The following is a 24653-nucleotide window of genomic DNA, read 5'->3' as shown; positions in this document are numbered from 1 at the left end:
AGCCATTTTTTTATTTTATATAGTAAGCCCATATGCCATACTCTATCAAACGCTTGCTGAACATCAAGAAATGCAGCAGTGCAGTATTCTTTACACTCAAATGCTGTTATAATTTCATATATCAGTCATGACTTATAAGGTTATTTAATTTATTAAAGTCGGCTTTTTTAAAACAAAGGGGCTTAGATGCTACTGTACTGTGTACAGTTTGCTTATATAAATATTAAATGAAGAAAACGGTTTTTGCAATTAAGAACGTTATTTTTATACACTTTGACATTTTTGTAAAAAGGGTCATGAAGTTGTGCAAAATGTATGTAACAGGGTTGTGCAAAATGCAGACCCCATAAAGTATATTCTTGAGCAAGACACACTGAGTCGATATAGCCATGTCCGTCAGTCCGTCCGAACGTTTATTAACTTTTTTTTATTTCCTCCCCTCCCACGCAAATCGAAAACAAAAACGATATATGCAGTAAAGAAATCTTTAAATCTTCAAAATTGCCTAGTTTTGTTTTCGACCGATTGTAAAAATTTCGGAACGATCGGATAAGTAACTTAGGAATTATTTACATTTCTATATAGACAGCGGGGTGCACGTTCTGACGCGCCATACAAACGTCGCTGCTGACGCTACAGCGAAAACGAGTTGTGACGCGTCTGTTGTTTTGTGTGTGTGTTCATGAGTGCATGCGTGTGTTTGCTGCGATGCCCTGGTCAAAGTGTATCTAAACGTTGGTGGCGCCCAACTTTATTTTGTCCACTTGTTTATTGCTGATGGTTTTTCGTTGTTGTTGTGTCCGGCGTTCGCTACAGCAGCGTATCAAAAGTGATTTGATTGTTGTGGTTGCCTTAAACAGTAATTTAGCCTCAGGCATTGTGAATTTTTTTGTTGTTTTGATTTTTAGTATTTCTCTTTGCTGCTGATATTTTGTGCATAGCCGTGGGGAGGAGGGGTGTTCTTCCAGGCAGTTCACGCATTTGGTTTGAGAGCAATTGTCAGGCGAATGGTGCGGTAAAACGCAATTAAAACAACGCGGTTAATTTTTGCAGTGCTTGCAGCTTGCAAGATTTACATCTCATGGGGCTTGGTATATACTCCCGTGCTTTTACTGAGTCAAGCTATATCGATTTTGCTGGGAAGGTTGTATAGATCAAAAGTGACCAGAATCACTCCAGATGATCTGGTGCCTTTGTCCGTGTTTTTGGTGAACTTGAAAATGTCGCACACGTTTTGGGAGCGCAGTTTTTTCAATGATTTCCTCGTTGGGCGAGATATGGTGCGTAAATAGTTGGTTGCCCATAGTTCAATGTACTAAGATTTAGTTGGAAAGACAAACAATAGCTGAATAACCGCGCGGATCGCAAAAGAAAATCATCCATTAGACTCTGCTGATACGAAAACTAACGTCTGCCCATACGAAAAGGTAGTTAGAGACTGTCATAAAAAATAAATAGAGCAATTTCTAAGATATTATTGGCAAAAAAGTGAGATCAGTCTTGAATTATTATATAATTATTAAATTTATTAAGGTCGTCTTTTCTATAACATAGGGGCTTAGATGCTACTGTACTGTGTACAGATTGCTCAGCAGCTGTATTAGCAGTTCCAAAATTGGGTGAAAGGGATCTTCGGAGAGCACAATCCAATCAATTCTGCTAACAGTGCTAACTGAATGATCTGATAAAAATATTAAATCAAGAAAACGGTTGTTGCAATTAAAAACGTTATTTATTTCATTAAGTGAAAGATAAAGTATGCTATTTAAAAACTCATGGACCAAGATACATCTAGTAAATTAAAATCTCCAAATACACATAAATAATCCGTATTAGAGAGCTTAGAGTATATTAATTGTATATTAGATAAATGTTCATTATATAGTTTTTACTTTTAATTAACTAATAGCAGACTAAACGCTGTTCACATATCTTAAACCAGTTTGCTCTAGCTAACAACAAATTAATTCCGATAAAAGATCGGCTTCAACGGCAATAAATACGCCACCACCGCGTGACAGACGGTCACATCTATAAGTGGTATATTTATTTGTGAAAATTGATGACCTAGAAATTCAGGCTTAACCAGGTACGTTAAAGCAAAAAAACATTAAACAAAGAAATACTATTATATATAGTTTAGCTAATTTAGACTTAATGCCTCTAACATTTTGATATGCTAAGACAAACGAAGTAATTAGTGTTTTGCATCATGAGTAGGTTTATTAGGTTTAACAGTAGATAAATATAATTTCGGGAGCGATACACTTAGTCTACTTTTTGTTTTAACTGTAAACTATTTAGCAAGCAAGTCTTTGCCAAAAGAGTACAACAAATAGTGTCGAATAATTCTGATGACACATTTAATTTAAGTGAAGATATCTCCCTAGAATATTAAAAATTAAATTTTTCTACAGTTATAAAGGGGTTAGGAATCTTTGATTGAATGTAAGCAGTTACATCTTCAACCAAATTATCCTGGTGGAGCCTGGAAATAAGAACAGCTAATAAGGGATTAGGAGATTGCCGGGGAGTATGGAAACTGTCAGTTGGCGATCTAACAATCTTTCTAACAATTTTAGATGACGGACCAGTCTCATCATCATTTATAACTATGCTAGGCTAAGATGGAGTAACAGATGTTACTGGACAGTTTACCAATGTTAGATCGTTAGTTTTTTTTTAGGTTTACAGCCGTCGCCAGCTGAGTTTGATCTAAAGCTTTAAGAGCTTTAAATTGCGTCTCCACACTTATAAACTCACCATTGAGTTTATTAAAGCTCTTTCGCAGAGCATAGAAATTGAGTTTAATCTGTCGCATAAATCGCGTCGGCTTCACGGCAAGATTCACAAGACCAATTTAAGCCTGTCTTATTGACAATCGAATCTTTAACGCTAATTGTGAAACCTGCGCAATTGACATGTATAAATTTATCGCTCAGCCTGCAACTGATGCACTCAACATTTGCATCGCTTTGGCATTTGCAATTTTTAATGCAGCAAGCGAACATAATGACTAAAAGTATATGCTTTGTGAAAAGGGTAAATAAGTAACAAAATTTTTAACAGTTAATGCAACGAATGAGAGCGCACGACTAAGAGAGTACGTTAGATGAGAGCGTTAATGCATGAGCGCAATTACAAAAAATGCAACAAAAAACACACACAATTACAAGCACCAATCTAAAAAAAAAAAAAAAGCACAAAGACAGAGAGAGTGACCTAATGAGAGCTTATACCAGAGACGCTCAAACAACAGCGATAAACCGCGAAAACAATTGTTAGTTTATTAAATAAAAACGCATGCACTCACAAACACATACACACAAAACACCCAACGCGTCACAGCTCGTTTTCTCTGTATTGTCAGCAACAACGCCGCCAGTTTGCGTCGGCAGGGACGTTTGTTTGGCGCGTTAGCAAGCGCACCGCGATGTATATTGAAAATTGAAATAATTAACGAAGTTATTTTTCCAATCGTTCTGAAATTTTCGACATAAGTCAAAATCATGATAAATGGTATTTGTGATTTATTTCAATAAAATAAAAGCGATAAGTCCTGGGTATAGGAGTACCTACATACCAAGTTTGGCTGCACTACCTTCATAATTCCCTTTTCCATTTTTTACACAAATTTCTAAGTGTATAATTAATCAGAATCTACCGCACTAAAGTAGTCTACAAATGATACACAGTTAAAAAACTAAACTAAAAAATTTGATTTGAAATATTTTGATAGCTATAGAGAGCTATATCACTGTAAAATTGTGTGAGATGATGTGTGAATGACTTCAAAAGCGCGCTCCGCATAAAAATATTAATGCGATCTGCCACCGCTGTTTTTTGTAGTCCACAGTAGCTTTTAAAAACTTGTCGTTTAAAATTGGAAGCAAATCCTATAAAAAATGTATGATTTATTTTTTTTGTCGAACTGATGCCTTTATTTATTGTATGGGTAGTACTGCCACACACAAGCGAAATTATGGATCAGACCACAAATTACTTGTGCGTATAAAAAATGATTTCAGCAGCATTGGCGCAAGCAATTCTTACCCGAAGCAAAACACAAGAAAAAGGTCAAAATATTTCTGCGTGCTTCTGTTTCGCTACCTGCTGGCGTCGCGTCCGCTGCACCATGCCAGACAGAGCGAGACAGCAAGCGATATTGTTTCTCGCTAATGCTTATACATTTCCTTTGCGCTTGCTTCGTTGTGGGTAAAAACACAACGGACCTTTTCTCGGATCTCTCTGGGTGTTTTGTGCGCCGCACAAGCAATTTTTTGTTGTGTCCGTGTGCGTATATTTTCCCGAGTTGTCATTGTGCGCGTATGGTCTTGCACTTGATTTTTGTGTGTGCCACCATTGTGCTTAAAAAGTGCCATAATTGCCGTTCTCTGGTTTGGTCATGAAAGGTCAATAAATCTAACGCCTTAGCTACGAACAGCTGATCTAATGTTTTGCATTTACCTTGACACAGCGCTGAAGAAGTCACGCGATTTCGCCTTTACGGTTAATTTTTGCACGGTTGATCTTTGTTACTTACAAACTAGTTTTCGTTCGCTTTCGCAAACAGGTCTTTCCGTCGCTTACTTAATCGCTACTTGTGATTATTATTGTTAATAATGAACAGTAAGTACAAGTGTATAACTTAGACTGAATTTTATCTGCCTGCTTGAACATCAGCATAATAAATATAATAAGAATATAAGCATTGTGTTCGAATACAATTCATTATCGCAACAGTACGATTAGTGATAATAGTCGTGTAAGTAGCTTTAGTTATTTTCTAGATTTACATTTTGTGATAATTTATGATAATCTAAATTTATGATTTCTAAATTTTTTTTTTAGAAAAAGCTTTTGATGAGGAGGAAAAACATAAATTATCTTCTGAAAAGTTCAATAAGCTAAAACTTATGTACACAGAAATTAGAGATGAACACATAAACTTGCTTCGACAGGTAAGTTTTCGTGATTAACATATTAATATGTTATTTTATATTGTTATAATATATTTTAATATACAAAATCTCTCTCAACTTTTCTATTCGCTGTTAAAGCTCAAAATTATCTTGAAAGGAAAAATTTAGTTGGCTTACAATTAATAAAACTGTTAGTTCAATATGCATTTAATTAATATTATTGACGAAACTAAAGTTGAAGGTAATCACCAATTGAGCATTTTGTTATTGACATATTGGTATCAATGGAAAGGTCTTCAAAATTTCTTTTTTATGATAAAAAAAAAAAATTAGTAAAAAAAAAGTAAAATTTTACAAAAGATAACCTTTTTTTAATGGGTACTTAATGGGTTAAGACAAATTTTGTATCATTAACAATAGATTTTGAAGACCTTTCCATTGATACCAATATGTCAACTTTAGTTTCGTCAAAATATTTATGTCCAGCATATATTACAATTATTCTTATAGCTATTCTTTTTTTCAACAGGCACATTATATCATAGCCACATTTGTCTTATATATTTAGTACCAACATGAATAATTTGAATTTATAATTTTTTATACATTTTAACATTTTTATAAAAATTAATTCATGAAATTATTATTATACCATATTGATCAACAATACAAAGTTGAGCTGAGCTATGTCTATCTGTAAAACCATTAAACAGATTTCTGTTTTGTTGTACTCAATTCAGAAAATTATTAATATTTAAATTTAACAATAATGAAGAGAACTTAAATCTATTTTAGTAAGCTGAAATTTATTTATTTATTTAATGTCAACTATGGACAGTCGACGATAAAATAAAAGGTTTACAAAAAAATATTTAAAATTAAATTTAAAATTATTTAATAATAGTTTACTAGATTTGATAACCTTATAGATGGGAGTGTTAAACAGACACAACATCCGTTGCAAGGATTGGGGAAAACCCATTCAGGTCTGGGTTTAGTGTTAATTATTAATAGTTAAAATAAATCTTTTAGTTAGGTTATAAGATTAATTAAAAGTAGACGATTAGTATAAGATGGTAGATCAACTCCTGGAACCCAGTTAAATCCTCGCAATGCAAATAATAAAAATTTTTTTTGGACAGATTCAATACTATTTCTGGTTGGTTCGAGTATTGTGGAGACCACCAAACACAAGGAGCCCATATTCCAGAATCGGGACGAACAAGAGATTGTATAAAGTAATTTAATTGTGTAAGGATCATTTTTTAGCCCATGGTTTGATAAAGCCGAGAACTTGAATTGCCTTACTGACAGTTAGAGAAAACATGCTTTAGCTTACTATCAAGGAGAATACCTAAGTCATTTACTTCTGCTAATCTATTGAGAGGTAACTGATCAATGTGGTACTCGACTATGTGAGGCGAGTGTCTTTGGAAGGACATTACTTTACATTTAGAACAGTTAAGTTTTAATAAGTTGTATTTACACCAATTGACAAAGTGGTCAAGATCTGTCTACAATAAAGTACTACTTGACATGTCTCTAAACGTTAGGCATAGCTTCACATCATCAGCATACATTTGAACGTTTGAATTCACAATGACTGAGTGCAGATTATTGATAAATAGATTAAAAAGCAACGGTCCAAGGTGACTACCCTGAGGAACTCCAGACATCACAGACACTGGCTTGGAAACCGCTGGCTTGAAAACTACCTTTTGAATTCTGTTAGTTAGGTAATTAGATACCCACCTCAAAAAATTCTTTGGAAATTCAATAATATTTAATTTACTTATTAAAAGTCGATGATTAACGGAATCGAATGCTTTACTAAAGATCAGTATAAATAACATCAGTCTGGTATTTGTTTTGAAAAGCTTTAACCACCCTTGGAGAAAACTCAAGTAAATTGGTGGTGGTAGACTTTTGTCTAACAAAATAAAATTGAACTATAGAAATGCATAAGTTGAAATGTAATTGTTTCAAAGAGTTTAGGTGTTTTGAAATACCTTTATAGTTGTTTACGCGACTTTTAGGGCCGTTCTTATGTAACGGAATAATAAATGATTCCTTCCAGACTGCAAGCAATGAGCAAGATTTAACGGACAAAGCAAAAAGTCTATGTAAAATTAAGTATGTGGAACCGGCGCAATATCTAAGTACGCAACCTGATATGCCATCTGGTCCTGGAGTGAACACAGGTTTCAGTAAATTTAGTTCACGCAATATCGATTCTTCGGTAATCACAGGCTCTAGAATAAAATTAGATTTTTGTACGTTATAAGGAGAGGGTGTAATTGATGAGTCGCTATTAACAGAATCAGTTGTTTGAAAAAAGTCTGCAAATAGATCGGCTGATGCCTGATCATTATTTGACGTCGTATTTTCATATGTAACTGAATTAGGTATTAAAGAAGTAATCGTTGTAAAGTTGTAAGTTTAATAAGTCAAAATTAGACTTGGCAGTACAATAGCGTGAAAAATCAACACTGTTTCCTGTACGCTTATATTTTTTAAAGTATCTCGATTTTATATTTTTTAAACCTGCTAATTCACGGGTAAACCATAAAGGCTTTTTAGACCTACTAGGCTGCCTTCGAGAAACGCTTTGATCAAAAAAGTTATTAAAGGCATCATAAAAAATAAATAAAGAAATTTCTAAAGTTATTAGTGGCAAAAAAGTTGAGACCAGTCATGAACTTATAAGGTATTTAATTTTTAAAGTCGGCTTTTTTAAAACAAAGGGGCTTAGATGCTACTGTACTCTGTACAGTTTGCTTTAGATCCGGCAGTTTTATAAGTAGTTCCAAAGTTGGGTGATAGGCATCTTCGGGAGCAGCAATCGGATCAAAATTTCCTACTAACATGCTAGCTGATATATAATATTAAATGAAGAAAACGGTTTTTGCAATTAAGAACGTTATTTTTATACACTTTGACATTTTTGTAAAAAATGGTATTATGAAGTTGTGCAAATGTATGTAACAGGGAGAAGGATGCATGGCAGACCCCAATAAAGTAATATATTTCTTGATCAGGCTCGACGAGCTGAAGTCGATGATAGCCATGTCCGTCGAATGTTGAGCAACTGTTTCTCAGCAACTATAAAAGCTAGAGCATTCCAAAAAAAAAAATTTTTTTATTTAACTTTTTTTTTTATTTCCTCCCCCTCCTCGCAAATCGAAAAAAAAAACGATATAAGGGTTTAAAAAAATCTTTAAAAATCTAAAATAAATCAAAATTGCCTAGTTTTGTTTTCGACCGATTGTAAAAATTTCGGAACGATCGGATAAGTAACTTAGGAATTATTTACATTCAATATAGACAAGTCGGGGTGCACACGTTCTGACGCGCCAATACAAACGTCGCTGCTGACGCTACAGCGAAAACGAGTTGTGACGCGTCCGTGAAAGATCAAGTATGCTATTTACAAACTCGTGAGAGCTAGTAGGAACAACTAAAATATCCACTGTGGACCAAGATACATCTGGTAAATTAAAATCTCCCATTACACATAAATAATCCCTATCAGAGAGCATAGAGGATATTAATTGTATATTAGATAAATGTTTAATATAAATAGAAACATCCGATAGTGGTGGAATCATGTTATATAGAAGGAAATTTGACAAACAGTCACTGTAACTGCAATAAACTCAATATTTGGCTTCAACGGCAATGAATACACCCCTACGTGACAGACGGTCACATCTATAAGTGGTATATTTATTTGTGAAAATTGATGAACTAGAAATTTCAGGCTTTAACCAGGTTTCAGTGAAGGCAAGAACTTTATAATCAAAAGAAATACTATTTATATATAGTTTAGCTAATTTAGACTTAATGCCTCTAACATTTTGATATACTAAAACAAACGAAGTAATTAGTTTTTTGCATCATTAGTAGGTTTAGGAGGTTTAGCTGTAGAAAAATTTAATTTTGGCAGCGATACACTTGGTCTGCTTTTCTTTTTTAACGTAAACTCTTTAATAGGCAAGTCTTGTGGCCAGAAAGAAGTACAACAAATAGAGTCGAATAATTCTGGTGGCACATTTAATTTAAATGAAGATATTTGTCTGAAATATTAAAATTTAAATTTTAGAAAACTACAGGTATTAAGGGGCTATAAATCTTTGCTTAAATGTAAGCAGTTACATCTTGAACCAAAAAATCCGGGTGAAGCCTAGAAAACTTGTTTCCTTATAGGAACAGCTAATAAGGGTTTAGGAGCTGGTCGGGGAGTGGTGGGCGGCGACCTAACAATCTTTCTAACTATTTTAGATGACGGACCAGCCTCGTCATCATTTATAACTATGCTATGGTAAGCTGGAGTAACAGGTGTTACTAGACAGCTTACCAATGTTAGATCGTTAGTTTTTTTTAGGTTTACAGCCGTCGCCAGCTGAGTTTGATCTAAAGCTTTCAGAGCTTTAAACTGCGTCTCCATGCATATAAACTTGTCGGAGACTGAGCGTCTCCCAAAATAATATCGTTATTTTCCGATGCGGCCAATGTTTACTATTTATTCTTGTTTGGTAAAGCGAACGACTTTCCCGCACGTCTTATTATCGACAGATGCACAACAGGAAAGAGGCCGATTGCACCGTGTCAGTCGCTAAAGCCAACTTCACGTTGCTTAGCTGTCATTTACTGACATTCGGTAACCATTCATCCTTTTCCATCACTGACGACGCTACGGAACTAGGTTCGATTTCAGCTCCTAAGAACTGGAATCTCACTCTACCAGGGCCTATACATTGAATCCCATGTTAACGGTCAACTATTACCCGCGCACTTCAAATACTACTTATATTACATTCTCCGACACGGCCATCCTAACCCGTCTAAAGCGACTTTTTTACTTTCACAATAATCATCAAACACATTTAGTTCCTCGGGCACTTGCCCCTCTGGTAACTTTTTTATATCTTCATGTGCATATTTATAATTTCTTTTTTTGGTTAAAGACTTTAAAATGTATCTATCACCCTCTAAAACCTCTATTATCTTTAAAGGCCCCTTGTATTTCGGACTCAGCTTGGTTTGATGTCTTTCTTCACTTTTAAGTATCATAAAGTGCAGTAGCAAGCACATTTTTTTGGCCTGCGCTCTTACGTTTGATAGGTCAATAACATTTTCTATGTCACTAGGTGGAAGTAATCCTAATGGCCGCGCTACCTTTCCCAATAACATTTCTAAAGGACTTGCTTTCGTAACGCGGTTGGTTGTACAATTGATTGCCAACTGTACCTCTCCTAGCACATTCTGGCAAGACTGCGTTCCAACCAGAGAACGGCAAAAGTGGCAATTTTGACGCACAAGGGTTGCACTGTAGAAAAAGAAGTGCAAGAACTGACTCGGACACAAAAATATTTTATGTCTCAATGTACCCACTTGCACTTGAAACACTTGAAAAGTATTTATTAATTAGAAAATACTTTTCAAGTGTTTCAAGTGGTCAGAAGACAAGGCAAACGAAACTACGTTCGACTAGACTAACCCTTTGCGAGAAATGATTTCGCTTTCGCAAGAGTGCTGACATATATGCATGTGATTTAACGTGAACGTGATTTAATATGAAATTGAATATTTATTTATTACCAAGCTCATTCACAGTCACTACTTTGTGTTTAGCCTTTGCAGTCGGTCAGCACTGGCTGCAACGCAGCCGCGAAGGCAGGTAAAAACACTTGAAACACTTTTTTGAACCTTTTTGTTGTGCACTATGATCGCGACACATACAATATTTCTTGTGCCCAATGGGCACTGTATGGCTTATATGTATCAGTCGTACTGGGTTTTACTCATAGTGTTTTTAAGGGTGAGTGCACTATTGCCGCTCTCTGGTTCCAACCTCAACCACCGTTAACATATTTTTCAAGGTGCTCATGATTCGTTCCACTTGACCATTAGCTGGACTTGCGCCAGTGGCTATTAAATGCAAGCTAATTTTCTGATCCGAACAAAATTGACTAAGCTTCGCGCCTGTAAAGCACCTTCCCTGGTTGGTTTGGTACTCCAAACAAAGACACAGAGGATTAAACAGCTTTAATGCAACTCTCACTGTCCAATTTAAGGCTATGCCTAAGGTAGACATACTTGGTAAATGCGTCTACCTGAACAATAACATACTCCTTCTGGTCATTCTTGCCACTTAATTTTCCAGTTATATCGATGTGGATAGTGTGCCAAGGAATATTTACTTTTGGTATTGGATGCAGCACAGCCTGCACTTTTCCTGAGGTGGATTTGAACATTTTGCATGTAATGCAGTTGTCAACAAATTTCTTAACATATTTTGACATATTGTCAAACCAGTAAAAATCGTAAGCATTATCCACTCATAAACTTGGTTTATAACAGACCATCTGAATGCACGTGGCACCACTGGTAAGCTACGTGTTCTGCCATTTCTCTGTATTTTCCGATGAAGGACTTCAGAGCTCAGTTCGTATGTCTTAGCAATATCTTCGGGCAGCGAATAATCTTTTATTTTTTGTACAATTTCGGTTATGTCTGAGTCTCGACGCTGTTCAGCAATAAGCCAGTTGCTTAAAATTTCAGCTAGATTTTCTCTTTTCTCATTAACAATTTTTGGCTTTGGTAAAAGAGGATTTCTTGACAAAAAGTCTACATGTGCCATTCTTTTTCTCTGGGGGTCAAATCTTGTTTCTTCCTAGACGCCTTTAAAGAGTTGCAGTCAGTGTAAACAATAAAGTTCCTGCCCAACAAATAATGTCGAAAATGCTTAATTGAGTTTACGACAGCTAAAGTTTCTAGCTCGTACGAGTGGTATCTTGACTCGGCGGGTGAAGTAGTTTTGCTATAATATTCTATTACGAGGGGCTTGCTATTAATTTTATGTAATAAAATTGCACCGTAGCCACTGCAACCAGTATCAGCATGCAATTCAATTGGATGAACTGGGTCAAAAATAACTAGGACTGGTTTGTCGGTAAGAGTAGCAATAACATTTTTCCGTATCTGTTCATGTTCTGCCTTCCAAATAAATTTATTTTTGTCAGAGGTTAAGAAATATAATGGTTTCATTAATTGTGAAAATCCTTTAATAAACTGTCGGAAATAAGATGCTAACCCAATAAATTGTCTAGAAAATTTTATACTTAGCTTTTCTTTCATCAACGAGCATTCCGATCCAGAATCAAAAGTGATTTCAAAAATTTCGTCTCTATGGTTAAGGCATCCCTTAGGTACTGCAACGCTGCACTGCTCCACTCGCTTTTCTCGGTTGAAAATCTTGCTCTTATCAGCTTCCTTCTTTGTACATTGCGTAGATATATGACCCAATTCTCCACACTTATAGCAAGTAATATTTGGTTTTTCACGGTGATGACCATCATATCTGCCATGTCGTGTTTTGTCAGCCGCAAAGAGATTCTGCCGTTTTCTGAGTTTGCATTCAACATCTTATGGTCCAGTTTTCCGCAAAAATGACACTCTATGGATGATTGATTTTGCCGTTTAGGATAAGTTTCAGGTTGTTGTTCCGTAAAACCACTTTTTCTTTTATTAAAAGTGAACGCTTTTAATTCGGACTGTAAATCGGCTCTGGTTCGAACATTTGATGTAAAACTTAAACGCTGCAGTCGGCTATCGAAATTTGCCAGCAATGCAAGAGTCACAGACAGCAATCTCTTCAGTTTCCATTTGGCGTCATTTTGTCGTTAGCTCGGTAATCATGCAGCTTGCATACACTGCCAGACTCTCGCCATCAGTCGGTTTATTTGACAACATATTTAGAAACATGGCGGCTGGTGTTTCTATAATGTCAAAGCGTTGTAAAAATAATTCTTTAAATCCAAGCCAGGTTATATCAGCGTAGCACACTTGCGAAAGCCATTGCGAAGCGCTTCCCTCCAAGGCTGAACTTAAGGCCACAACCAACGCACTGCCTTTTAGCTCATTTTCTTGTAAAATTATTTCAACCGTATTACACCACGATGAAGCGTTGGCGCTTGCCTTGTCTGGGTTGAATTTAGGCAGTTGCACAGATCTGCTCTGCCCTGCGTCAGGTGTAGTTGTTTTAATGGCCCGCACAAGTTCAATTAAATTTTTATTCTGCAACTCCATCATTATACGCCATGGTTCTTCGACTCTTGGAGGCAAAATGCCAGATCCCACTGTTTTAGGATTGCGTTCATGTTCTATCGTGGTTGGTAGATCGTTTACGACGAATTACGGGAGCTGAAGCCTTGTAGCCTGCGCGAGGGGATTAGGATGCGAAGAAGTTGTTGTATTTTACTTATGTTCGTATTAATTCTGAATGTGTTGATATTAATCTTTCTTAGTGTTTTCGTTTCGAGTCCCCCGGTGCCGGTGATAGTTTAAGATTTTTGATGGCTCTCTAGCAATATCATGTTGTATTGCTTAGCGTTCCCCATAGTTGGGACTAGGGTCAGATGTATTAAGTACGAATTGTAAGAGGCCTTCATATTCAAGGCGAGGGACGAGCGTTGATAAGACGTGGGGTGTGTCTTTTAGTTTAGTTGAGTTCTTCTTGGCTTTAATGTGCTACGCGTGAGTTTCTGTCGAGGTGTTATCAGTCGTCCTTCGTTTGCTTGCGGGAGTGCGGGATTGTTGTGTTGAGCGGTGCCTGTTTAGTGTAAAGTAACTGTTTTGCTTTTTTGTTCGTTTCTTTTTGCCAGTAGAGAGCCATTCTCCATTTCGAAAGAACTAACTGTCTTGTTGCTTGCAGTGGGCATCAGGAGTGGCGAATAGATGTTAGTCACTGGCATGTTTGGATATCTGCTGTGTAAGGATTAGTGTTTGGTCGACGTGCTTGTGGGACTACAACTCTGATTCATATAGTAGCAGACATAGCGGATTGGCATCTCACTGCATTTTCCTGTCATTGATCGACTTAATAATTTGTGGTATATTAGGAAGCGTTATTTTGATTCTTATGATTAGTTTTAGACAGCTCTGTCGATGACTTGGGATAATCTTAGATTTTACAGTGCATTTTCGGTTTTCGAATGCGCTTCTTATTTCAGATGTTATGCGATTACCTGCTCGATAGTGCCGTGGTTTTCACGAAACCCAAATTGATGTGATGGAATTTTGTTAATGGATTCTTAGAAATGGATTTATCCGAGTCAGCAAGCATTTTTCAAAGAGTTTCACAGGAATGGATAATAGGTTTCTGGGTGATTATGACGATGGATTTGTGTGATCTTTGCCTGCTTTGCTTTATATTTGACTTTTTCATTCGATTGGGAATACAGCTTGGTGATTGGATTTGAGAGTTGGCGGTGTACGATATGTGGGAGTAATATCATTTTTTGGCTTGGTCGAGCCTGGTTTTTTTTCGGGTTCAATGATTTTTGATGTATGTGTGCAATTTCGTTTGCGCGAAATTCATTGGATCTTGTTGAAGCTGAGAGTCATTTGTTAGTGTTGGTATTGTGAATGAATTTGTGGCAGGATTTTGGCTAAACACATTTTCAAGGTGTCTTGCAATGTTTTTTGGCTTCTGTTTCATCATGCGGGCCAGCCGAGTTGGTTTTCTTATAGGATCACAGTTTCTGTGTGTGGAAGGAGTTGGGATGAGTTCCATTGAGTTTTTTGCTAGAAGAGGATGATAGTTTGTGGTTGGTATTTTGCTTCTTGTTGTTTTAGCTTTTTGGTAAGCTTGGGGTTGGGCGTCTTTAAGCTTTTGACGTGCATATGGCGACCTGTGAGACTGCTTTTCGTCTAAGGGTCGCTTTTCAGACGAGTTGCTCGATTTGTGATTTGTCTTCTTTTTGAGTTGTAGGACTTGTTGCTTTTGAGGAGTTGCAATGGGGTTGCGTGACCAAAAATTGGACTCTAGTGTTTGATAAAGCTGTCGATATTCATTTTTTAACGTTGGTACGGACTTTGCCGTAATGTGTGAAGCTTATATATTTCTTATAGCAGATCCATTGGTTTTGTGGTGAAGTCAATTAAGCGGGTTGATCATCAGTTATGGATGATGAGTAATTTAACTAGGAAGGGTGAGGGTCAGTGAGAGTCTGAGGACTTTCGGCCATTGACAGTTTCGAGGGTTATACTTTGGTAATTGCGTAAGATTATTTAAGTAGGCAGTTTATTTGGTCTGTTGGCAGTTATGTTGGTTACGGGGGACGTGATCGGTTTGTTGCTGGCTTTTATAATTGCATTATAAGCTGCTTTCTTTTTGGAGTCACAAGGCGAGATCCCTGTGTGTGCTTTGCTTTTGTAGTCTTTCTGATGTATGAATTGGTCTCCTGTTGCGTCGAGACTGCTGCTCTCTTCAGTTATTGTTGAACGAGTGGGCAATTATATGCGGCTAGAGTAGTTGTTTACCACTATCCGTTTTATTTTGTTGTGCTTGTAAATATTTCTGCGAGCTCTGTCGGTTGATTGATGCTTGATACAGTTTTGATTCGGTCCAGTCCCCGTGTGCTTTGCCATCGGTGGTGGTTTGTTGAAGGTGAATGTGTAAGTCTCTTATAATTAAAGTAAAATTATATTTTGTTAGGTTTTCAGAATAGTGTTACTGCTCAATAGATGTTACGTTCGATTGTGTTTGTCGACGGAATTGAGATTATCAAAGTTATTGCTGTGAAGCCATTAGCTTTCGTGATATAAGTGAGGAGCAATTTGATTATTTGGTGGTTGTTGATACTTAACTCCTCTGCTATAACGGAGGTTCTGATTCGATTAATTCTCTGTAGTTGTCCGCATGAACTCTTATAATGCCTTTGTTGCGGTAGGACAGTGCTAAGGTTATTGTTGGTGTTGCCGGTGGTATGTTGATTATTTTATCTCGAGTTAGGTGCTTTTGGGGTGAATGTATTTGGCGTAGTGGGCTCCAATCCTGATTTTAAAGCGCTGCAACATTTTTCCTTGTTGAGGATCCGGAGTCCAGCGACGATCTGGTTGCCGACGAGAGGAAGACTTCTGGGTGTGATTTAGATTGTGTATATTTGCGGAGCGCGGCGTGGTGACTCGCTGGTGGATTCGACTCTGTAGTTAGCTGTGTGAATTTACACAATTGCTTGACTTTATGTACTGAATGTCTTTTGCTTGCTGGCCAGTGTGCCGAGTCGTGAAAGTCAAAACTAGCACACCGGGCGGGAAAAGAGTGTGCCAGTTGGACCGTGTGGATTATTGACATTATTACTGTCGGGCCGTTGTGTTGGTTTTTACAGGATTTCGATGCAGTAGACTGAGTTTGTTTAGGTGCATTTGTTTTTTATGAGTTGTTGTTGGCTTCCGCTTTCAACTTTGAAGAGCGGTTTTGGGGGTTTTTTCTGTTTGTGTGTAAGTGTTTTGGCGTTAAAGCCTTATCATGTAGAGCCTGAGTATATTTTGCAGGTTTACATTGTTCTATGCCTTTTAGACTTGTAAGCCTTCTGTTTTAATTACGTGTAAAATTCATTTTAGTTGTGTTAGGCTTTGGATATTTATAGCTTTTCTGACTCTTTTTGAACTTATGTTTCACGAATATTAACGTTACAGGTCTGGGGATTTTGTGGAGTTGTTTGGTCCATGAGCTCTCGTTTTTGCTGACCAAGGGCATTGGATTTCTCCTATATATATCGGAGTGGTTTGGGCTTTTTTTGGCTTTTCGGGCTGCAGTCATCTGAGTTGTTCTTGCTAGAATTTGGAATCTATGGTGGTCGTAGTTTTGCTGAAGCTGCTTTTTATATTGCTGGGGTTCATTTTCGCTTTTGGCACATTAGGGTGGGTTAACTTAGTTTTTTGAATGTAGTGATTATACAGTTGCTTGGGGGATCTAGCGTATGTTGTCGTGGAGTTGGTTTTGTGCTTTTTGTTTTGATGTTTGTCATGGGGTTTTTTTGCCGCGTGACAAGGGAGCGAGTGTTGCAGATAGGCTTTTGAGCGGGCGGGCCGTACAGTTGCGTCGTTGTTGTAGTTGAGATGTTGCGGTAGTAGGAGCTGTTGTTGTAGTCACGTAGGTGAGAGATGTCGTCGGCCTTTGCATGTCGCTTTTGTTGTTCGTTGTTTTGCTCAATGCATCGGTGCTCTGAGACGTAGAGCTGGAGGCAAGACGAGTCCGTATCATTGTATTAAGTGAAGTGTCGTATTTTAGGTGGGGTATTGACGTTCGGAAGTACTGCATCGCAGTATTTTTGAGTTGGCTCATGCCACGAGAAGAGTAAGTAGCGTTTGTTTTCGCTGAGCGAAAGCGGCGTTGTCCTTTTCCGCTGTCTTGTACGAATGCTTTGTTTATCTTTTTTTAGTTTTTTTGATATTTTTATTTACTTTAATAATTATATTATTAATGCCATGAAAACTAATTAATATTTAGTGCGTTTTCATCGCAATTAGGTCTTTTCGCGTTTTTACACTAGTTATGCTCTCACTGATTGTGGGTTTATATTTATACTCGACATTTTTTTTTGTAAAAATTTGGAAGGGTTTATAGTGGCTCATGGTATTAGTAAAGGAGAAGAGGGTGGCAGCCCCTAAGTTATATATTATATTTGATCAGCGTCGCGAGCTTGAGTCGATTTATATGCCATGTCCGTCTGTCCGTCGTCGTGTATGAGTGCGTGTTCTCAGCACTATAAGGCTAGAGAACAATAATTTCAGTTTCTTATTTTTTGGGGGCTCTCTTGCTTTTATTTTTATTTTTTTTTATTCCCCCCTCCCCGCAAATTCGAAAAAACGATATATTAAGGCAGTAAAAAATTGCCTAGTATGTTCGACCGATTTGTGCAGTTTAGAACGATGATAATGCTTAGGAATTATTTACATTGCAATTTTCATTAGACAGCGGGGTGCAGTGCTGACGCGCCATACAAACATCGCTGCCGACGCAGCGGCGGCTTCGCTGCTGACGCATACAGCGAAAGAGACTGAGACTGAGCGAGAGTTATGGCCACGGCTTGCATGCGTTGTGTTTTGTTTGCAGATACTGTCAAAGTGTATTTAATTGTTGGTGGCGCCCAACTTTTTTTTTTTATAGTTTATTTATTTATATAATGTGGTTAAAGTTTAAATTAGCTCAGGTGGGAGGCAGCCTAGCATGTTCGTTCTTTTTTGTTATACTTTTTATAATATGATTATAATTATTTTCTTTTTTTTTTTTTTTTTGTGACTTATTTTTATATATTTACATATTTACATTTATTGTTTACATTTTGTTTTGTTTGCTTATACATATATGTATGTTTCATTTGTTTCTGTTTAATTTTTCATATTACTCTTTCTAGTTTGGCTTTCTTGAGAAAGTCGTTAATTATTATAATGTTTTCTATTGATGGGTGTGATAGTAGGGATGTGACGGGGAGGCTTGGGGTGTGGGTTCGTAGGTGTTGGAATTCTGTGCAATCGTTTAGGATGTAGTCTATTGTGATTGTTGTGTTGTTGTTGCAGTATTGACATGTTGTTTCACTGTTTTGTAGGAATCTGTGTTGGTGGGTGATTTTAGTATGTCCGAGTCGCAGTCTGAGAAAGTTTGTTATTTCTTTCCTGGTTAAGTTATTTAGATTAGGTGTGTTTAGGTATTGGTCAATAAAGTGTTTGTTATGATTGATAGATTGATACCAAATTGATGTGTTCGAGAATGTGTTTTGGTTTGTGTTGGCAAATAATTGTTTGATGTGTTTTTTTATATCGGTTTGGTTAAGGTTTGGTGTTGTTATGAGGGGTGATGTTGTTGCTCTTCTAGCTGCTTCGTCTGCTTGCTCGTTACCTTTTATGCCAGTGTGGCTTGGTATCCAAAGAATTTTGATCTTTGGATAAAATTTTGTGAGCAGCTCGCGGATTTTGGTGGGGTATAGTGCGTTGTTGTTTATATTTTGTATTGATTTAATAGCTGAGAGGGAGTCAGTGCAGATACATGTTTTGTGTGTGTGTGTGGTTGCCATTTCTGTTACTTCAAGTATTGCAATGATTTCGGCAATTTCGAAGTAGTGTAGTATGGCTAGTTTAATGACGTCGCGGTCAGTAGTTATTGCGTAGCCTGGTACTTTTTGGTTTAGTGATCCGTCAGTGTATATAAATTTGTGGTCTATCAGTGTGTGTTTGATTTCGTTGAATAGTCGGTTGTATATGGTTTTGTTGGTTTGCGATTTGGTATGGTTTTTAAGTTGTGTGTTAATTGAGTCTGTTTTAAATTTCCATGGAGGGGTTGGTTTAGTTGTTGTTTTGACTGGTTTAAGTGTGATATCCAAGTTAGAGCTAATGTTAAGGCATTTAATGATTGTTGAGTTACTGTATGGTCTGATGTGTTTGTTTTTTACTAGGTTATTTAATATTGTTTTTAAAGGGGTGTCTTGTGATTGTGTTATTATTTTGAACATGTTTGCTTGTAGTTGTTTTGTTCTACTTTCTATGGGCGATATGTTGGCCTCGAAGTAGAGGTTGTATGTAGGTGTTGAGTAAAATGCTCCCAGTGCTGTTCGAATAGCTGTATTAAGAGCTGTTCTTAATGGTTTTAAGGTGGCTTTGGGTGCGTTCCCAAATATTGGGAGGCCAAAGTCTATTTTTGATACGATTATGCTTTTGACTATTTGTATTAGTGTAAATGGTTGGCAATTGAATTTTGTATTTGATAGGCATCTTATGATATTTATTGATTTAGGTTGTATGTAGGTGTTGAGTAAAATGCTCCCAGTGCTGTTCGAATAGCTGTATTAAGAGCTGTTCTTAATGGTTTTAAGGTGGCTTTGGGTGCGTTCCCAAATATTGGGAGGCCAAAGTCTATTTTTGATACGATTATGCTTTTGACTATTTGTATTAGTGTAAATGGTTGGCAATTGAATTTTGTATTTGATGGGCGATATGTTGGCCTCGAAGTAGAAGTTGTATGTAGGTGTTGAGTAAAATGCTCCCAGTGCTGTTCGAATAGCTGTATTAAGAGCTGTTCTTAATGGTTTTAAGGTGGCTTTGGGTGCGTTCCCAAATATTGGGAGGCCAAAGTCTATTTTTGATACGATTATGCTTTTGACTATTTGTATTAGTGTAAATGGTTGGCAATTGAATTTTGTATTTGATAGGCATCTTATGATATTTATTGATTTATTGAGGGATGGTAGCAGTTTTTTGATGTGTTGTGACCATTTGTATTTGGAGCTGAATGTTAGTCCTAATATCTTGAGTTCTTCAACTTCGTTTATCACTGTTGTGTTTGTTGAAACTTTACAGTGGCAGTTGAATTTCCGGCATATGTGTAGGTGTTTGCATTTGGGGATAGATAGTGATGTTTTCTATAAAAGTTCTATAAAAACACGTCTGCATGCGACGACGATTGCGAATGAACACAAGTTCCCGCACAAGTTCAATTAAATTTTTATTCTGCAACTCCATCATTATACGCCATGGTTCTTCGACTCTTGGAGGCAAAAGGCCAGATTTAACTAACTATGTATATGTCGGAGACTGAGCGTCTCCCAAAATAATATCGTTATTTTCCGATGCGGCCATGTTAACTTATTTATTCTTGTTTGGTAAAGCGAAACGAATTTCCGCACTTCTACTTACTCGATAGACCTCCACCAACAGACGATTGCACCGGTGTCATCGCTAAACCGAACTTCAGACGTTGCTTCTGTCATTTACTACAGTTCGGTACCATTCTCCTTTCCATCACTGACGTGGTACGCTACCGAACAGGTTTCTTCAGCTCCTAAGAACTGGAATCTCACTCTACCAGAGCCTATACATTGAATCCCATGTTAACGGTCAACTATTACCCGCGCTCTTCAAATACTACTTATATTACATTCTCCGACAAACTCATCATTGAGTTTATTAAAGCTCTTTCGCAGAGCACAGAAATTAAGTTTAGCCTGTCGCATAAACTTAGACATGTCGGCCTCGGCTTCAGACGCCAGGGATTTCGCCCGAAGACCAAGTTAGACCGGTATTTGTTGACCATGTCGAATCCTTTTAGACGCGAATTGAGATGTGAAATGCCTGACGCACCTTGAAGCCATGTAGATATGATTAGATTTATCGCAGCAACCAGACACTGATGTCGAATCGAGCCGTTGTGCATCGCTTTTGGGACTTTGCGCGAATTTTAATGGCGAGCAGTCCGTAACGAAGTGGACGATCTGAAAAGTAGCTATCGCTAGTTGCCAGAAAGGTAATAAGAGTCTTAAGCGCCGAAGTGCAGCGACGCTTTTTAGCAGTTAGATCTGGCACGATCTAGTTGAAGAGCACTGAGCAGCTGCGACTAATCGAGAGTAGCGATTAGAATGAGAAGCCGGTAGGTTTTATGTATAGTAGTGGTCGCAGATGTGGAGCGTCAAACTTAGATTGTGATGAATCGAATGAGAAAGCTGTCGCAGACATTTACTCAGAACATCGAGCATCAATCTAAACAAGCAGACGCCGTCATCTAACGAACTAGAATGAGAGGACACCAGGAGACGATATGACCAGTGAGGCGCAGTGTGACGTAATAGAGGCGATTAACCAACGAGACGACTCAAACACAATCAGGAGTACTGACAAGCACATGATGGAGTATAAGCTGGCACAATTGTTTAGTTTTATTTTATGACAGGAATTGAAAGCAGAGTTAATAAAGCAATATATTAGACTACAGGTCTGGTTACACCGAGTCGTTAAGGTGTAGCATCTTTGCTTTCATTGAGAAGCCGTGAATATCCACATGATTAGATGAGGTCGTGGTGCGTTACACGGACGCAAACGCTAAAAGCAAACCAGCATCGAATCAATGCTAGTTTAAACAAACTAAAACACACATATCAATTAATTATATCAAAGATAACAAAAAACACGTCTGTTCACCGCAAAAGCTAAGGCAGTTAGTGTAAACTAAAATGTGTAAAATAAAATATGTTAATCGTCATAGTTATAGGAAATATAATAGTTTCAATTTCAGTGAACCAACTGAAAGTCTATTTCATAAAAAAATATCCCATAGTGTTTGGGGTAAAAGAAAAAATATCACGGGCGCCAGCTTTAAGTAATAGCACTAGGCATATACTAAGGCATAAAATCTAGATCTAAAGAACTGGCTCCTAGACTTTGAACGTTGTAAATTTAAATTTTTTAATATTTTAGTTGACTGACAGCTTTCCTATTCTTCGATTATTTTTTTTGTTTATAGCAAATCGCAATTATTTTCCCATGCCGCCAATTAAATATTCAAATCCGTGATCCTCCCAGTACTTTTTAATTTAGTTTTGAATAAACAGGCGAACAACAAGCACAAAACAAATGATCGAAATCAGTTTTCTACATTGATCGTTCAAGGCACTGTGACACCTGAAATCAGCTCAAATATGATTTTCAGGATAATACGACTGATTTAAATTTATATATAATGTGTCTTGTTTGCTAATTATTTATTAATAACTTTTTCAGCATGGCGAAACTTCCAAACTGGTAAATAAAGAGAAACAAATAAATGCAGAATTATCCTCAATGATTAAGGACTTAAACAGTCAAATTGCTGAGTTGAATGAAAATATTATGCAAATAAAAGATAAGAATAAAAAGCTTTTAGAACTAACAGAAGACCAAAAAACAGAAAACTTACAAATTGATGATGCTGGAAAGCAAATGAAGCTTAAGTACGATACTATTGTGAAAGAAAAGGATAACGAATTTCTAAATTTAAGCTTGGCATGTGAGACATTAAAAGAAGAGAATCAAAAGCTTAAAAATGTTCAGCAATTTTTAAAGGAAACAACTGCAAGGCTTGACGAAGCAGAAAAAAAAATAACTGATAAAAATGAAGAGATTTCAAAAACTTGTATAATGTATGAAGAAAAATTGATGAAACTAACAAACGAAAATGAAGAAACTCACAAATTTCAGCAGATAGATTTACTTTTCGCACGCGCTCTTTTAAAAGAAACTGAAACTAAATTAATGAAAAAGGATGCCGATTTCAAGGTAATAAAGCAAATTAATTTTTTATTATTATTATAAAATACAATCACAAGCCCGCTGCTCACACATAAGTGGTAAGTAGTGTACATCTTAGAATATATTTAACACTTAGTTGTAACACGTTTTTTCTACATGACTAAAATGTCAAAAATGTTAGAGTTAATATTAGAAGCAGACCAACTCTCTAACTAACTATTTCTTTTTTAACATATATTTATTATTTTTGATTATAAAATCCTTGTCTTCACTGCATCTGGGTTCAAGTACATATTAATGTTGTTGGTATCTTTTTATACATCATAAAAAGATACCAACAACATTAAATATAAGAGTTTTTCTTGAGTGAGAAACTTCGCAAAAATGAGCCAGCTTGCAGTTCATGAAGATAAACACCTCACACTGGTAACTGTACCTCCAACGTGGGTGAATCGCTCTCAAAGTTACTCAGTCTCTGATTGGTAATGCAATGTAATGCAATTCCGACAACAAAGAGCATCTAAAAAATATATCTAAAAAATTAAAAGAACAAAAAAATATTTTAAAATCCACCTACCCAGAAATCGCCGCGACAAATCAATAATAAAAATAAAGCCAAAACGAACATAGAAAAGCTTTTGACAGACTTAGCGACTAAACATCCTCTCTCCCCCTTTTCCCTTAGCACCAAATACAACGGCAAAACTCCAATAACTCCAACTGGCACAGTTGAACACGCATCAACATCAAAACACTCAGCAAATACTCAATACTTCTCCAACCTCTACACTAGACAACATAGTCAATAACCAACATTACTAAATCTAATAATGACCTTAGCTCTGATGAGTCAATGTCAAAATAAAAGAAATTATTATAAAAAATAACAAGCTTACTGAATATTTACTAATATTTACACAGCTATCATTCCTGAAGACATACATATAACTTTAACTTAGTATTATTTACAACTAAAGTTATACAAAGGAATGCACATGGAAAATTAATATTATGACGAATCCGTCCGTATAGATTGACAGCTCGTGGTGGCTTCTTGCTGCCAGTCCGTTCTTGTTGGAAAAAAATGTTTTAAAAGCTTTAAATTCTAGACGTCGCTCTGTAGGTTAGGATTGGCCTAATGATTGCGGTGTACCTCCAATGAATAATGTACGGTTGCAGTCCCTATATCTACCCAAAAGTTTTGCATATGAAGAGTGCCTTTTTCATACTCTCCTCTAAGTTTCTCCGCCAGGTGAGCTTAGAGTCTGGAATAACTCCCAAGTACTTTGCCTCTCTTGATAGCTTGAGCAGCATTCCTCCAAGTGTTAACATTTTGAAGCTCGGGATCATACAGGTGGTTTTAATAAAAACGATGAACGACTGATTGTGCTATAGTCCTGCAGTGGTTTATCGTTCCTGGCTTGAAAAAAAATGCCACTCTAACTTCTCTCCAGCTTTCGGTATGTACCGTGTTACGAGGCATTCCCAGAAGAGCCATGGTACGCTTATGATATATATTATTTTATTTATAAGGGGCTATTTATGTTCATGGGTTGCCCATTGGTGGTGAGGATGTCGGTCGCATTTTCGTTATCAGCATCTAGGCAACCTGGGAAGCGAGTGTATATAAGTAGCTGCAGAGACTCCTGACTGTCCCGGATGCTAGGTACAGCGTAAGTATGTTTCTTTGTTCGCATAGTGCTGCCATTAGGTCCTAGCTAGGACCTAGCTCCTCTTTCTGCCGTCCTCTAGGGAGTGAGTGAGTGAGGAGTAGCCTTCAGGCTACCCATCCCCCATCTTCAATTGACATTGATTACGAAGGAGATAACTCTTTCATTCGTGATCAATACTGATCCATAAATCCTTGCCGTTTCTTTTCTTGCGAGCAAA

At 36.9% G+C, this 24653-nt stretch overlaps 1 protein-coding gene across 2 annotated transcripts in view; it reads left to right on the top strand.

Annotated features, from left to right (window-relative positions):
- The window catches only part of LOC108601078 (huntingtin-interacting protein 1), a 46327-nt gene that overhangs the window by 5518 nt on the left and 16156 nt on the right, over positions 1–24653 (top strand). The window contains exons 3-5 of one of the 2 annotated variants that reach the window (XM_033294724.1): positions 4852–4961; positions 22257–22790; positions 23449–23597. In XM_033294724.1, coding sequence (XP_033150615.1) covers positions 4852–4961; positions 22257–22790; positions 23449–23496 — 692 coding nt within the window. In that variant the 3' untranslated portion in view covers positions 23497–23597. Of the gene's footprint in view, positions 1–4851; positions 4962–22256; positions 22791–23448; positions 23598–24653 lie in introns of those variants that run through there. The other variant, XM_033294723.1, reaches the window with a different exon arrangement.

The sequence above is a fragment of the Drosophila busckii genome, unplaced genomic scaffold (assembly GCF_011750605.1).
Source record: "Drosophila busckii strain San Diego stock center, stock number 13000-0081.31 unplaced genomic scaffold, ASM1175060v1 chrUn_07, whole genome shotgun sequence".
In the NCBI taxonomy this organism is placed as follows: Eukaryota; Metazoa; Arthropoda; class Insecta; order Diptera; family Drosophilidae; genus Drosophila; species Drosophila busckii.
This window is presented reverse-complemented; position numbering and strand designations above follow the sequence as displayed.